Source organism: Prunus mume, linkage group LG2, assembly GCF_029339155.1.
Source record: "Prunus mume cultivar Tortuosa linkage group LG2, ASM2933915v1, whole genome shotgun sequence".
NCBI classification, from domain to species: Eukaryota; Viridiplantae; Streptophyta; class Magnoliopsida; order Rosales; family Rosaceae; genus Prunus; species Prunus mume.
This window is the reverse complement of record NC_142699.1, coordinates 1,638,375-1,653,296: the sequence shown is the minus strand read 5'-3', so window position 1 is coordinate 1,653,296 and position 14,922 is coordinate 1,638,375. Positions and strand designations below refer to the sequence as shown.

Sequence of the window (14,922 nt, the reverse complement as noted above, 5' to 3'; positions counted from 1 at the left end):
GAATATGCAAATTTTCTTACTTTTTTAGGGAGCATCTTCAATCATGCTCCCTATTTTGAAGTTAAAGATTAGATAAAACGACTAAAAGGTTATTTTTGGAGCTCCTTTATCCTCCGAATCCTCCTAGTTTAGGAGTTATAATGACTAAGAGCCAATATGATTAAAGTTAATATTTAGAATAATGTTAAAATAATGATTATTAATTATAAAGAGCCATTAGGAGTTTCTTTCTCTCTCTTCATATCTAGGAGGAGATCCTAGAGGTGTTCCTATTTTAGGAGCTAAATAGGGAGTATGGTTAGAGTTGCTTTTTTTCGACTTCTATTAGAGATGCTCTAACTTATCCACAAAAATCCAACTCTAAAGTCCCAAGTTAACTGCCAATCGTTTTCTCTGGATGGTTGCATTTCATGGGTAAAGGCAATCTCTAGTTTGTTCAGTCACAACGTTTTCATGTGCATAAGATGAAACCTCTTCACTTGAGAACTCCAATTTTGCATGAAACAACCAATCGCACCATAATATTGGCTGTGGAAAAATGCCCAGAACTTGAAACAAGGGACCTTAAAAGAATCTTCCCATCATAGTTTTCCCCACCATCAATTAATTGGAAATTAAATCTATTGCTTATCTAAAAAGGTTGGGGGAAGGCATTAACATGTGAGTGAAGTAACATTGATTTGTAAAGGGTAGTGATTTCGGCACTCTCACTTTAGCTTTGCTACGGCATCCCTTTGCTTCTAGAGAGTTTTGAGTACTTGATTTTTTTGTGTGTGTGTGTGTGTGTGTGTGTGTGTGTGTGTGAAAATACTTGAATTATTTCATTGCACTAGATTAATGGCTTCTGCAAAATCATATTGTTATCACCAATTTTGCTTGTTTTCGGTCTATTTGTTGCTTCTAAAAGTTAAAACCCTGTGATGGATGGGAATGAAAAAAATCGCCTGTTGTGCAATTATAAAAGTTAATGATATGGTATGAGCATTTGAAGATCTAATTAAGAACTTTAAACCAGTAAACCAGAAAGACAATGTCGGATATGGAATTGATGCGAAGAAGGTAAAACATGAAACTTTTCTTGGATTGAAAATGGATAAAATACAACAAAGGTTAAATAAAATTACAACAGCAATTCAGAACATCTTAGTTAAGGGTGTCATTCTGAGTAGGATAGAAATGGATGCAATCAGACCATGCATTTCTTTTTGTTGGATCAATATCTGAAATGCACTTCCAAATTGCGCTGTTACACTTGAAACCACTTCCAAAGGCTATTTGCCAAACTCGGTTTCCTTTCTTCAACCTTCCTTTTGCCTCCAAATAGCAGAGCTCATACCAAACTGAAGAAGATGAAGTATTGCCAAATCTGTGTAATGTCATCCTTGAAGCTTCTCCATCCTCCTTGTGCAGCTTCAGACTGTCTTCTATGCCATCAATCACTGCCCTTCCGCCGGCATGTATACAGAAATGCTCAAGCGCCTTCTTGAAATTCGGCACATAAATTCCCTTTTTGCTTGGTAGAAACCAAAGTTTCTTGCAGATCACTGACCATGCGTAGCGGAGCTGCACCGAATATGGTAGCACAAGTGGCCCCAACTCTGACATGTTACTTCTTAGAGCCTTTGTTGCCACACGTAAAAGTGCTCGTGATAACAAGACCCCAACATGCCCTGCTTCATCAGGCTGTCTGGAAAACAGATTGGTAAGCCTCATCATCCGAACCAATGTGGGTTCGGACAAGATGCTGGAGCTCATACTTAGCTATTCGCTTATCTTGCTTCCTGTTCGATAATAGGATAGCAGCTCCTCCCATCCGAAACAAAATGTTGGGAAGAAGCATGGATTTCATTCTACCCCCATAGCCATTGGGAGTTACAGCTTCCATGCTGAGAACTAAGGCCAAGCAGTTCTTGTGAACTTTTAAAAGATCTTTTGCCAAACTTATCGACAAGATTCCGGCACTGCAACCCATTCCACTGAGGTTGATGCTCTTTATGTTGCTTCGGAATCCAAACTTGTTTATGACCATAGATGTAATGGACGGTGTGGGGGAGAAAAGGCTACAGTTTGACACAAGAATGTCGATGCTTTTCGGATTTATTTTGTGCTTGGAAAGGAGGTCTTTGACAATAGTGAAGAGAACTGTTTCAGTTTCATTTCTAGTAGCTTTTAAAGAGGAATAAGGTGGGATCTCATGCACTGTAATAGGCATGCAACTCTCTGCTCCAATTCCTGATCTTTCCAACACCTTCGTTTGAAAATCGACACTTTCTCTGTCATGCATTCCAGATATTTCAATGTGCTCGATGAAATTCGATGTTGGAACGCGCAAGCTATCGGGAGGCAGATAGCAGGTGAAGTCTATAAGGTATATACCGTTGGATCTGAAATGAAAATAGAAAGCCGCGGCAATGACCAAAACAGTTGTAGCTAAGAAATTGGTGAGGAAGATTGGAGATAATTCTGCAGCGAGAAATAAGAAAGACCTAAGCAATGTAGTCTCCATGTGAAGTTCTTCGACTGGGTTTCCTTAGGAGTTTGCTTTGATATTTTTGCTTATCATTTAATTTAAGCAGACAATGAGGACGTTTGAAAATATTTCCAATGTTCAATCAGTTTTGATCAACATAGATGCTTTATGCAACTCTTCATTGCGTTTGCTTATGTCTTTTTTATATATTTTTTTATTGATGTTGAGTGTGTTTTGCAATCATGGCCAAAGGTGAGATTTTACACAGAAACAAGCTAAACTTTGTGATGATAAGATTAAGATTGTACCCTCCTAAGTGCCTAATTTGTCTTTCTTCTGTTGATGGTTGCGTTCTGTCGGTAAAGGCAATGTCTAGTTTGTTTGATCACAAAGTTTTTATGTGCAGACAACTAAAAAGCCTTGTATAACTTGGCAACCTCCAATTTGCGTCAAGTAACAAAGCACTCCAATCTCCAGTGAAAGAAATGCTCTAAGCTCAAGACATGCAATGTCCAGTAAATTGAGGAAGCTTGGACTAAGCCAAACTGATCTAAGGGTTCAGAGAAATATAAGATAAACTGATGTAAGGGTTCTGATATATAAGCAAAAATAATCTAAGGGTTCTGATATTGCTTGGCTCCGGCAAGTAGCTAAAAATCAGACTGATTCTGATACATTTAGGAATTTGGATATGAATATGAATTTGGCTTCCATAAGGTTGCATTCTTATTTTTCACTTTGAGATTATTTATACTTCTTTCTTCTAGCAAGGAAATGTCTGTCTATACTTGCTATCTCTTTTTTGAGATGATTTAAAATGGAAAATGTAATGCTGTGATTCCGATGGATGTTTACAACACATTGGATCTCAAAATGTTGCATTTGGGATCTCATTAACAGGATAGGAATCGACTCTGTCTGACCAGGCATTTCTCTCCGTTGGATCAATATCCGAAATGCATTTCCAAACCGCACTGTTACACTTGAAGCCATTTCCGAAGGCGATTTGCCACACTGGGATTCCCTTCATCACCCTTCCTTTTGCCTCCAAATAGCAGAGCTCTTACCAAACCAAACATGATGAAGTATTACCATTTATGAAATGTCATCCTTGAAGGTTCTCTATCTTCCATGTGCAGTTTGAGACTATCTACTATGCCATCAAGAACTCCTCTTCCACTAGCATGTATACAGAAATGCTCAAGCGCCTTCTTGAAATTCGGCGCATAAGTTCCCTCATGTCTTGGCAAAAGCAAAAGTTTCTTGCGGATCACTGACCATCCATATCGGAGCTGCTCTGTATATGGTAACACAAGTGGCCCCAAGTCCGACATGTTATTTCTTAGAGCTTTCACTGCCACATGTAAAAGTGCCCATGATAGTGAGACCCCTACATGCCCTGCTTCATCAGGTTGCTGGAAAACATATTGGTATGCTTGATCATCCGAATCAATGTGTGTTTGGACAAGATGCTGGAGCTCATACTTAGCTATTCGCTTGTCTTGCTTCCTATTCGACTCTGGAATCCAAACTTGTTCAGGATCACAGAAGTAATGGACGGCATAGGGCAGAAAAGGCTACAGTTTGACACAAGAATGTCAATGCTTTTGGGATTTATCTTATGCTTGGAAAGAAGGTCATTGAAAACAGTGAAGAGAACCATTTCAGTTTTTTTTGTAGTAGCACCCAAAGAAGTATCCACTGGGATCTCATGTAGTGAAACAGGAATACAACTCTCTACCCCAATGCCTGATCTTTCCAATACCTTTGCTTGGAAACTGATACTTTCTTCTTCAACCAACTTATCTGTTTCAATGTGTTCGATGTAATTCAATTTTGTAACTCTCAGGATATCAGGAGGGCGGTAGCAGGTGAAGTTGATAAGGTATATACATTTGCTTCTGAACAGAAAATAGATAACTGCAATGATCAAGACAGTTGCAGCTAAGAAATGGGTGATGGAAATGGGAGATTCTGTAATGATAGATGAGAAACATCTAAACAAGGAAGTCTCCATGTCAACTTGTTGCCTTGTTGGAAGGGATCAACTTGGGTATTTTTTCTTTGGTATGTTTTCTTATGTATATAAATAGCAGGCAATGAGGAAGTTTGAAAATCTTTCTAACACTGAATCAAATTTAAGAGGGAGAAGTTTTGTGTGCAGCTCTTTGCACCCTCTCTCACAGATTAAAATGAGGCAAGAAAAGATCAGAAGAAAAGTTGTATATTATCACTTTTACCAACTTACCTTAGACTCATGCATACTGCATTTTACTTATGCTGTTGAAAGCTACTTTGAGCTCATGAATGTGACATTAAGATGTTTAGCGCCAATAAATTCGTAAGCTCCTTAACAACTATGAAGAGAAAGTGTACATATTTTTACTTTTTCTTTCTTATGATGTTTGATACAGTTTTGCAAGAGTTCATTGCTCACTAGCCCCTCTTAATTGTGTCATGTGTTGTATAATATAACCATGGTTCATATAGTTTATATTACATGATACGTATACATGTCGGTTCCCATTGATCTCATCTTCAAACAAACAACATTCAAGGCTATTAATTATGCAATGGATTTCCTTACAACAATAATTGACAAGAAAAATGGCACAAGGATCCCGAGCCTCTACACATCACTTCAACAATAATTGAAATCTAATGTCTTTGTATTGTTTTTAACTCAAATGATGTTATACCGTTTGCATAAAATATTGCATATCAAAAGCTTCTACATAACCAACCACCTATTCATCTTGCCAATGTTTTAAGTAATTTGAATGCAAGCAGACCATAACATAACCTCATGTGAGTGGGCAAAAAGTGGAACTAGCCTATATACAAGTACAAGTTAGAAGATTGAGCAAACGCACAGTTTATAAACAAATCACAGAGGAACTGAAAAAGGAAAATGACATTTCAACCGTTGATAGTTATAAGTTAAAATGAGCGGTCTAGATGTTAAAACCCTTAATAAACCCGCGTATCGTATCAATCATATCTGTTTTCCCTTGTTAGAAGAAGAATTGAGAAGGAGGCTGCCTTGCCTTCATTGAATTTGGCTCCTTCCTTCCTCCATTACTGCAACTCTAAATCTCAACAAGAACAACCCAACCCGCTTTAAGGTATGTGAGCCTCCTCTCTTTCAGTCTCTACAGAGTTATTGGTAAAACAAAAAAAGGCTATGGCTATTATGCTTTTAGAATCATAAAATCATGGCCAACACTTGGGTTTTTATTTATTTATCCAGTTCTGTAATTAATTTTAGGGTTTATTTTTCGATAAACTGATCTGGGTAATTGTTCAACGACGCTTGAAGAATGTCAATTTAGGATTTTGGAGCTTCAATTTAGGATTTTGAAGGTTTATCTTTTTGCCTTTTTGCTGAGGATGATGAGCACCCTTCAGATTACTTCCTGCCAACCTTGCAACTACTTCAGAAACACATCTCAAACTCTTCGCATCTCTTCGAAACCAAAACTAATTCAGCACAAATGCACGGCCGTATTGAAGAACAAGCAATGGAGGGTTGTATCTAAGTACCACCAATCTGCTGGACCTGTATGCTTATTGGGTGGCAAGGGAAAGAATGAAGGTGGTGGTGGTGATGAGGTAAGAGACCTTTCTGCAAGTCCCTCTGCAGGTTACTACAAAATACTTGAATTATATATGCTTCAATTGTGTTCCTTGAAAATGTATTGGAAATTTCATGTGGGCAATAACTAACTGTCTTCAAAGTTTCTGCCTTTTCTTATTGATATCAATTCAAATGGGTAGCCATTTGATCTGCCCACCTAAATTTTTTTCTCTTACTGAGGTTTTGGTGCCTTTCCCCTGGAAATTGATTGATCGTTCTGCTTGGTGTCAATTTTGTGCCTTTCTTATGCCTAATTGAATGCCAGTTAAATAGCAGTATTGTGCACGATTAGTCATGTAGTTCTTAAGTTGACTGATGGTTTTATATTCTCATGAGTCTTGTCTTACTCTTAAACATCCCTCCCAAATCCTGTTAAGTAGAGCATATAATATATATTTCCAAATGGTTGAAGAATCTTTGTAAGCATGCAATGTATCATGGCAAAAATCTCTATTCTCACTGCACTTCTTAATGCAATCAGGGTTCCCCCTGGAAGGCTCTTGAGAAAGCGATGGGTAATTTGAAGAAGGAAGGTTCAATAGAGGATGTATTACGTCAGCAGATTGAAAAGAAGGAATTCTATGAAGAAAGAGGCGCCGGTGGTGGTGGTGGTGGCGGCAGTGGCAGGGGCGGCGGCAGCAGTGGTGATGGTGTAGGTGGCTCTGGTGGATCCGAGGATGAAGGCCTTGCTGGAATCTTGGATGAAACACTGCAAGTTATTCTAGCAACTGTTGGATTTATTTTTCTGGTAATAATCTCGCATTCTCTTGAAGGAGGTGCATGCATTATTTGTCTTTTCTTTTTCTCTTGATTAGGCATTTTCAAGTCTTTCTGTGCAAATTCTGTATCTACAATTCACTATCTGTTAAGCTTGTTGTTTTCTTAGAAGTGTGAGATGAAAGACAAGGAACACACACAATGCACATAAGTGAAAGCATCACACCTAACAGAAAACTGGCTCTTAGCTAATTGTAAAGTATCACTCATTGTTAGTGCGCTGCTTGATTACAGCTGTTTATATGAATACTAGCTCCTTGGCACGTGCTTCCTCATGTGGCTAGAGGATTTTCCACTAAACATTCATTGACAATATTGATTCACCTTCAACTTTTGAATTTTGTTAAAATGCTTGGCCATAGTTTGGATTTTTCTTCCACATTTCTTTGAAATTTACTATGTACCTTAAATCCTGCCTGCTCCTTGTTTGCACCTTTGCTTGCATAAGTGGATGAGAAACCAACTTCCTCTCAAGAATCCATCTATCCATGCTTAACTTGCTGCCATGTGGTAAAAAGGGGATGCCAAATAACTACTGGAAACAGCCCAAGGAATGCGATGTGGAGCTGGTTTTTTTTCCCCCTATTTGAATTAATCGTTGTGTTTACAAATTATGTTCTTCTCTTTTCTGAAGCAAGTAAAGAACAACTCTTCTGTTTTTTCTTCAGTCTCTCTCATGCAATTTTGAAGTCTAGAGTACCTTCTAAGGTACGATTCGTAGCTTGGATCATTGCTTATGGGAGGATGAGTACTTGTGATGTGCAAAAATGCTGCTGAAAGCTATCTTTTGCTGCTTCACTGTCTCATTGCTCTGTCTTTGTGGCACAGATTGTTTAGGGGGTCTAATGTGGCCTTGGATATTCCAGTTTCATGTAAGGCCTTATTGTATGAGAGGTATAAGTTCTTTCAAGAGAGATAGAGGGGCATGGTGTAGGGAAGATGTGCTGTGATGGTAAATTTTTGGGTCTTGTTGACGGAAAGGAATAGGAGGGCTTTCGTGGGAGCTAGGGGTGAGGAGGTGGATCACTTGTGGGATTGGGTTAGATTTTGAGAGTCTGTTTCTTCAGAGTTCAGAGATAATTCTTTTCAGGCAATTTTTTTTCATGACTGGAGTTTTGTTGTGCAAAGCCTATCAACTTCAACGTTTTGCAGTAGTAGTTATGATGATTCTTATTAGTTGTAGAAAAGATGGCTAGATAACTCAGTGGAAGTCTTTTCCCCAGTGTTGTACTTTTCATCTTTATAGTAATAAAGGCTTGTTTCTTATCAAAAATAGCACCCTCCCCCCTCCTTTTGCTATTTTATGATATCGAAATTAGAGAATCTGGATGATTACTATTTCCTCTACCCAATATCTATTTACATTTCAAACTGGAATGATTTTCTTGCAGTATTTTTACATCATCAGTGGTGAGGAGTGGACTCGGCTAGCAAAGGACTACCTCAAGTTTGTGTTTTCAGGGTCCAAGAGTATTCGTTTGAATCGTGCCATGTACAAATGGGGAAGGTTCTACAAGCGGCTGACTGAGAAGAAGGAGTATGATAAGTTCTGGTTGGAAAAAGCCATAATCACTACCCCAACTTGGTGGGATAGCCCTGAAAAGTACCGCCATATCGTTAGATCTAATTTAGCATCAGATTCAGATGAATAATCCAAGTCGCATTGTATGACCCTTCCCTCTTCCGTGTGCCATCTCCTTTTTATTTTGGAGGATTGTATAAGTTCCCAGTTCTTTTCTTCTTCTTTTGTATGAGTTTTGCAGTTTAAAGCCTACATTTTATTGCTACTTTTGACAGTTAAAGATCCGTAAACGATCAAGTTCTTGTTTTTACTGCAAAAAATTGGCCCCTGGATTGGATATCTGCAATTGTATCATAATAGGAATAGCAGTTGCAGCCAAAACTGAAAGGTTGATTGCTAGAGAATAAGAATTGATTTTCTTGGGTTAAGGTGAATCGGAACTGTATTTATTGGGTTGCAAACTGCATGATTGCGAGTATGAATTTGCAATAACTTTCATTCAAGTCTTTCTGTACAAGAAGCAAAAACTTTGTGGAATGATTAGTAACCTGTAGAATTTTCCGGTGAAAAAGAAGTAAATTACACAAGTTAAAAAGAACATATCAAGAAGAGTTGAAACATCACTTTCCTTCTAAGATCTCCCCAAGACATGTTTCAACAAAATGGTTACTCTCCCCACAAAGCTTATTAACCAGAGAACAGCACATGCCTTCCAGTGCATATCCTGTCCTAAAAAGTCTAAAACAAGTAAAGAATCTACCATCCTATCTCTTTGTGAGAGACAATCAACCAGTTCTCTCAAAAGTTTCCCGCTTTGGTTTACGCTTACTCTTTAACATTTCTATCAACCATTTGAATCCGTCTGCAGCATCTCCTTGATCACACAATCCAATGATGATATCATCATGAGTACCAACACTTGGTTCTAAATCTCTATTCTTCATATCAGTCCACAAAGTTTTTGCTTCTTGTACGGCTCCAACCTGGCAAAGCCCTTTAATAAGTGGGGTGTACGAGCAAGCTCATGGCTGTAAACCTTCGAGTCAGGAGCTCTCGGAGTAAGTTCATACTTTCTACTATCTTGCCCTCCCTACAGAAACCTTGGATTACAGTGTTGTATGTTATCAAATCAGGAACAATACCCTTCTAGGGCACTTCTTCGAACAATCAATATGCCTCATCGGTCCTTCCATGTAAACACAGCCCTGTCATCATTGCATTGTAACTGACTGGTTTCTTTATGACCTCCACCACACATCTCCTTGTTCAAGATCTTGGCCCTTTCAAAATTACCAATCTTACAAAACCCATGAATCATTGTATTGTATGTGAACTTGTTTGGACGATATCCCTTCTCAATCATCTCAAACCAAACCTTCCTAGCTTCCCCAAGCCAACCCATTGTACAAAGACCATGAATCATGGTCGTATACATGGCAATATCTGGAGCATAGCCTCTACCCTTAAGATCATTAAAAACCCGTAAACCCTCAAGCCCCTTTCCTTTCTTACACAGCCAATTGATTACCTCCTGATACGTATAATTATCTGGGACACTGTTCTTTGCAATCATGGTGTGGAGGAGTTCGGATACTCTAGTATTTTGCTTCTCCTTACAAAACCAGATATCAATTTATTGAAAGCAGCATTTCCAGGGACTAATCCATCAAACAAAACCTGTCCAAGAAGTTCATAACCTGCCGAAGAAGTTCATAACCTTTCAAAACCTTGTTATCATCACAAAAAGCTTGAATGAGATACCTAACAGTATCAACATCAACATCAACATCAACATCAGCTACAATACCACATTCTATCATTTCTTGATACAATTTCCAAATAATATCAGTCCTCCCAATCTTAAGGCAACCCAACAAAGCCGCATTCCAGGTTTTCTCGGCAGTCAAACACCCAAATCCCAGATTAAACACATGAAGCCATTCTACCGTTGCCTGTATCAAAAGCCTCACTTCATTCTAGCAGTAAAGACACCTACTACAACCCCACCTCCACAAACCCTAAGTTCTCCCAGAACATCTGGGACTTCTTGATGAAATTGAATACTCTTGGTGAAGATTAGCCCCAATTGCAAAATTAAAACAAAAAATGGTTTTCTTACTAGGTCGAATAAGAGACTGAGAATTTGATCTCACGAGTATCGAATAGAGAAATGCCCAAGAGACAGAAAAATGAAGGTAAGAATGTTTGAATGTAAGGAAGATGTGGGAGAGAGATGGCTAGCCTCAATATCAGCATTCTTCATGCTGTATCATATATGCATTTTGAGGCTCATTATAGAAACATGATGCACAATTTGCTCTACCATCCAGCAAGATAAAAATAAAAGATATATCTGCAGAAAAATTCATGTTAATTCATCCAAATCATGAAACCATATCGAGCAGAATTAACATCTCTCATCCTCAGGTGGGCATGTTCACAAAACATCCATTATGCGGTCAATACCTAAGCCCAAAATTTTGGGAAAAAATCATTAAAGGATGTTACTATTTTCTTTCCTTTTTTTTTCCATTGCTAAAATTCTAGACAAGTTTACAGGGAAACATGTAAAGAAGTTCCAGTTTAGCGCAGGGGCTGTACAGTGAAGGGGGCTTCTTCACACCCTCTTCGGCTTCTTTGCACCTCCTTTCTTATCTGCTTCTGCAGCCTTCTTCTTTTCCTTCCTGTCCCGCTTCTTTAAAGCTGTCATGTGAGCCTTTAGGACAGTTGCATAAGGAAGATTGAAAGCGCTGGTGCTCCTTTGGGCCAACCTTTGCAATGGAATTCCAATTACAGAATGTTAGCCAACTAAACTAACATATAAACCCAAAATCATGAACTCTTTTGAAATCACACCAAAAAAAAGAAAAGGCTTAACTTCCATATAAAAAGATTGGAAAGAGATATTCAAGAGGAAGCGTAGTTCAGTTCCTCAAGACACAGGAGCTTTCAGTTTTCACCATTGTATTAGGAGTCTGGACTTAAAAAGTTTTGCTTTTGAGTTGAATGGTTTTTTTAGATGATATGATCTAATTTTTTGTTTAATTTATGGAGTAGAGATATTTTGGCAAACGTAAAAAATAAGAAAATAAAAAGGAGAGAGAAGCAACAGTAATAGTTAGTTTTCCTCGTGGGTTTCAATCTCTTCAAAGAATAAGGAAACCCTAAATAATTTTTGTTTTATTCTTGATTGGAGGGCTGTTGTGCTAGAGGGAGGGCTGTTACAGCGTATTATTCATGTTTGTTTGTTACTTTCTGGCTTTAGGCTTTACTTAACATCTTGTCTTCTGTTTTTTATGATCGTATATTTTATCAATTTAAATGAAACCATGTTTCTCATCAAATGAAGAGCCACACCTAATTGCAACAACAAAAGGAGGCAGTTTACAGTCAACACGCTAACTTTAGAACACTTCTAAATTCAAGGCTTAATGTTGTGCACAAATAAGTACAAGGCATCTTACTATGGTAAATAAACCTAAGCCAGAAACCCCATGCGCCTAAACACACAATAAGAATCTAATAGCAAATTGTCCCAGTTTTAAATAAGGATTTAAACTAAATTTTTTTGAAAAGATAAGGCCAAGTAATATAATTAAATGGGCAGAAATACATACCGAAGTAGAAATTGTCTTATTCCCAAATGTTGCACGAATAAGGCATCTGTACTCAATTTCTTCCCCAGCAGTTTTCATTTTATTCCTCTGCACCTTAGACTTCAAGGATGCTGAAATAACACAAGATTGAAAACTAGTTAGACATTGAAATAAAACAACCCAAATATGCAAGAATTACACTAACAAAAAAGAGTAAATCAATGTGAAGAAACAACGAAGGAAATTTGTGCACATACATCTTTTGAAGGTAACCCAAACGGAACCCTTCTCGGTGCTCTTCTCAAACATGCTAGTAAGTTCATTTAGAAATGGATCTGGCTGTAGGAGAACCTAAAATCAGAATAAAACGCAATCGTATCAGAATAATCCTCAGTCAAAACAATATAGAAAACTAAAAGAAAAAGAAAAGAATGAGCAACATAGCATTAGGGCATGCACAACATCCTCACTATTAGATACTTGTGATAGAACCATAAACACATTATGCATTCAGCATACGGATTTTGACTAATCAAGATTCCCAAATTTTTATATAGATTAGAAACACAGTTTATAATATGAATGAACCAACAACAGAATTATTATACTTCAATTTCTTCAACTAAGCCAGTCGGGTATCTATGCATCTCTATTTATTCCAAAAAAAAATCAGTCAACTATGACCAAACCTAGAATGCGCAAATAGCCCTTAATTCCAGGCCTCAACACATCTCAACTCAAAGAACTTGATCACCGTCCAAACACCCAGAACAGAAAAATTGAAGGAAACCCATTTGACTAGATGGATCCATTCACGCATAAAATACCAGAGCATATCAGATGCGTATATATACCTATATATATATATATATATCTATGTGTATACATAGACTTGTTAAGTGAACCAATAGAAGGAGAAAGAGAAATTGAACATACCATCTTGACAGCGGAGAGTCTTTTCCTTCTTCTTCTTCCGATACAGTCAGACCACCACGTCCCGATCAGAGGTTTTGTGTTGTGAGCTATGTAAAGCCCAGAGACGCAAGAGGCTGCTTATATACCCTGAACAATTTGGGTCGAATTACTCCTTTTAACCTTGCAAAGGCGGTGTTATTACGGCAACGGGGCTTTTCTTAGGCCAAGACATTCTAATGGGCTTTTCCTTGTTTCCTACAAGTGGGCCCACCTTTTTTTTTTGCCTGCGCTTTTTCTTACTAAATGACTTGTTTAGGAAGAACTTATATTATTTTATATTTTTCATATTTGTTTCATTCTTCCTTTTTTTTAAGTTTTTGTTTTATTTAATTACTAGCCTTTTCGCAGGCGCGGAAGAGGCTTTTTTAAAAAAAATTAAAATTTATTTTAGAATTAAAAATAATAATGGGCAGTTGTGTTTCATAAAAATATGATCCATTATTTGATTTTTCTTTTAATTTTAATTTTTTTAATATGAAAAAGTGTGAATTTACCATATTATCCTTATTTAATTAATAATTTCAATTCTTAATGTTTGCATTAACCAATGGCATTTTTTGATATTTTGAATGTTTCACAATTCTCTGCCATTTTGCTTTATATATATATATATATATATATGTATTCTTAGCAGGGATATTCTATTAAGATGTTAATGTATTTTAAAGAAGTCTATGAATTTTATTTGACTTTCATAAACTCAATATATATAATACTTTGATTGAATTTCATATGAATTTTGATGAAATTTGTTAAAATCTTACCAAAGAGTTTGATGAATTTTTATAAATTTCAATAAATTCTCTTGTACTTTTAGTGGTTCTTTTAATACAAATTTATAAATAAACCCAATCCTAAACATGTATTTATAAAAAAAACCCAAACACTATTTAAACATAGAAACACACCCAAAATCAACCCCAAAATCAACATTTGTATATTTTTTGGGTGTGTTTATAAATGGGTTTTTGAGTGTCTGTAATGATGGGTTTGGGGTGTATTTATAAAATGTTTTTGGTGTTGAGTTTTTTTATAATTTCAACACCCAAAATCCACTAGTTTCAAATTTATAATATTCGAAATAGTGGTGGTAGCAGAGATGGTGGTGGTGGTGGTGGTGGCGTCATGGGGTGTGGTGGTGATAATGGTGATTGAAGTTGTGGTGGTGATGGGCATGGAGGTGGTGGTCATGATAGTGGTGGAAGTCGTGGTGGTGATGGTTATTGCAATATGTGTTGTCTTTGGAAATTTGAGTTGAAATTTGTAGTCCCACTCCCACATTAGAAGATTAGAAAATATTCAAGATGAGTTCCATTATTTACAATATCATTACAAGTTGCTAGCTCAACAACTGACAGAATAAGTTTAAGTAGCCTTGTTATCATACATCATAATCCTAGACGCATTGTATAACAAGTAATCTTAAAATTCTAAATCTCCCTACTTATTCAAATCTTCACTGCTTGAATGTCGCAAGTTCATCCCCTCGCACAATGGCTAAGGCCTGTGAAAATTCCACTAATTAAGCATTAATAGATAGAAGCAAGTCGACCTTTACATTTTCATATTTCAAAAATAACCTAAGCAATTCCACCTAAAATAATATATACGTCAATGTTTCAATTTTCTACTTTTTTTTTTTAATCGACAACTAGATTTGAACTCAGGACCTCCTTCAACAAAGTAGAAACTGGGTATTTGACTTTTATACTTGTGATTTCGTAACTACATTCGGTACATTAGGGTATGTATGTATGCACTACCCTTGTGTTTAATATCTTAATCTTTGGCAACAAAAATAGGAGAGACATTTCAATTGAGATTTGAAAAGAGAAAAAAAAAACAAGAGAAAAAAAAAACAAGAGGTGGTTAATTAATGAATCTGGGAGAGAAATCCTCTGATTAAAGGCTAGATAACAAGTGTAGTGAATCTTAATTACCTCAC

General features: G+C 37.0%; 3 protein-coding genes and 2 pseudogenes across 4 annotated transcripts; 1 reads left to right on the top strand and 4 right to left on the bottom strand.

Annotated features, from left to right (window-relative positions):
* Window positions 1–792: 792 nt before the first annotated feature.
* LOC103319209 (3-ketoacyl-CoA synthase 7-like) lies at window positions 793–2,526 on the bottom strand. The gene is given in 2 exon segments (XM_008220729.2): window positions 793–1,686; window positions 1,688–2,526. Coding segments are annotated over 2 exon segments (1,362 nt in total). The 5' UTR covers window positions 2,507–2,526; the 3' UTR covers window positions 793–1,143.
* Window positions 2,527–3,027: 501 nt separating this feature from the next.
* Window positions 3,028–4,804, bottom strand: LOC103319208 (3-ketoacyl-CoA synthase 7 pseudogene; annotated as a pseudogene).
* Window positions 4,805–5,435: 631 nt separating this feature from the next.
* Window positions 5,436–8,840, top strand: LOC103319076 (uncharacterized). Of its 2 annotated transcripts, none has more exons than XM_008220569.3 (4): window positions 5,436–5,595; window positions 5,790–6,082; window positions 6,589–6,855; window positions 8,276–8,840. In XM_008220569.3, exons 2-4 carry the CDS (start codon window positions 5,861–5,863, stop codon window positions 8,534–8,536), a joined length of 750 nt encoding a protein of 249 aa, XP_008218791.1. In that variant the 5' UTR covers window positions 5,436–5,595; window positions 5,790–5,860; the 3' UTR covers window positions 8,537–8,840. The 2 variants fall into 2 exon arrangements, with proteins under 2 accessions (XP_008218791.1, XP_088902331.1); XM_089046205.1 differs by having other exon boundaries at window positions 5,445–5,595; window positions 5,860–6,082.
* On the bottom strand, window positions 8,841–10,669 carry LOC103319207 (uncharacterized; annotated as a pseudogene).
* A 91-nt stretch (window positions 10,670–10,760) lies between these two features.
* LOC103319075 (Signal recognition particle, SRP9/SRP14 subunit) lies at window positions 10,761–13,100 on the bottom strand. The gene is given in 5 exon segments (XM_008220568.3): window positions 10,761–11,140; window positions 11,142–11,177; window positions 12,024–12,133; window positions 12,260–12,353; window positions 12,939–13,100. Coding segments are annotated over 5 exon segments (360 nt in total). The 5' UTR covers window positions 12,942–13,100; the 3' UTR covers window positions 10,761–11,023.
* Window positions 13,101–14,922: the final 1,822 nt, after the last annotated feature.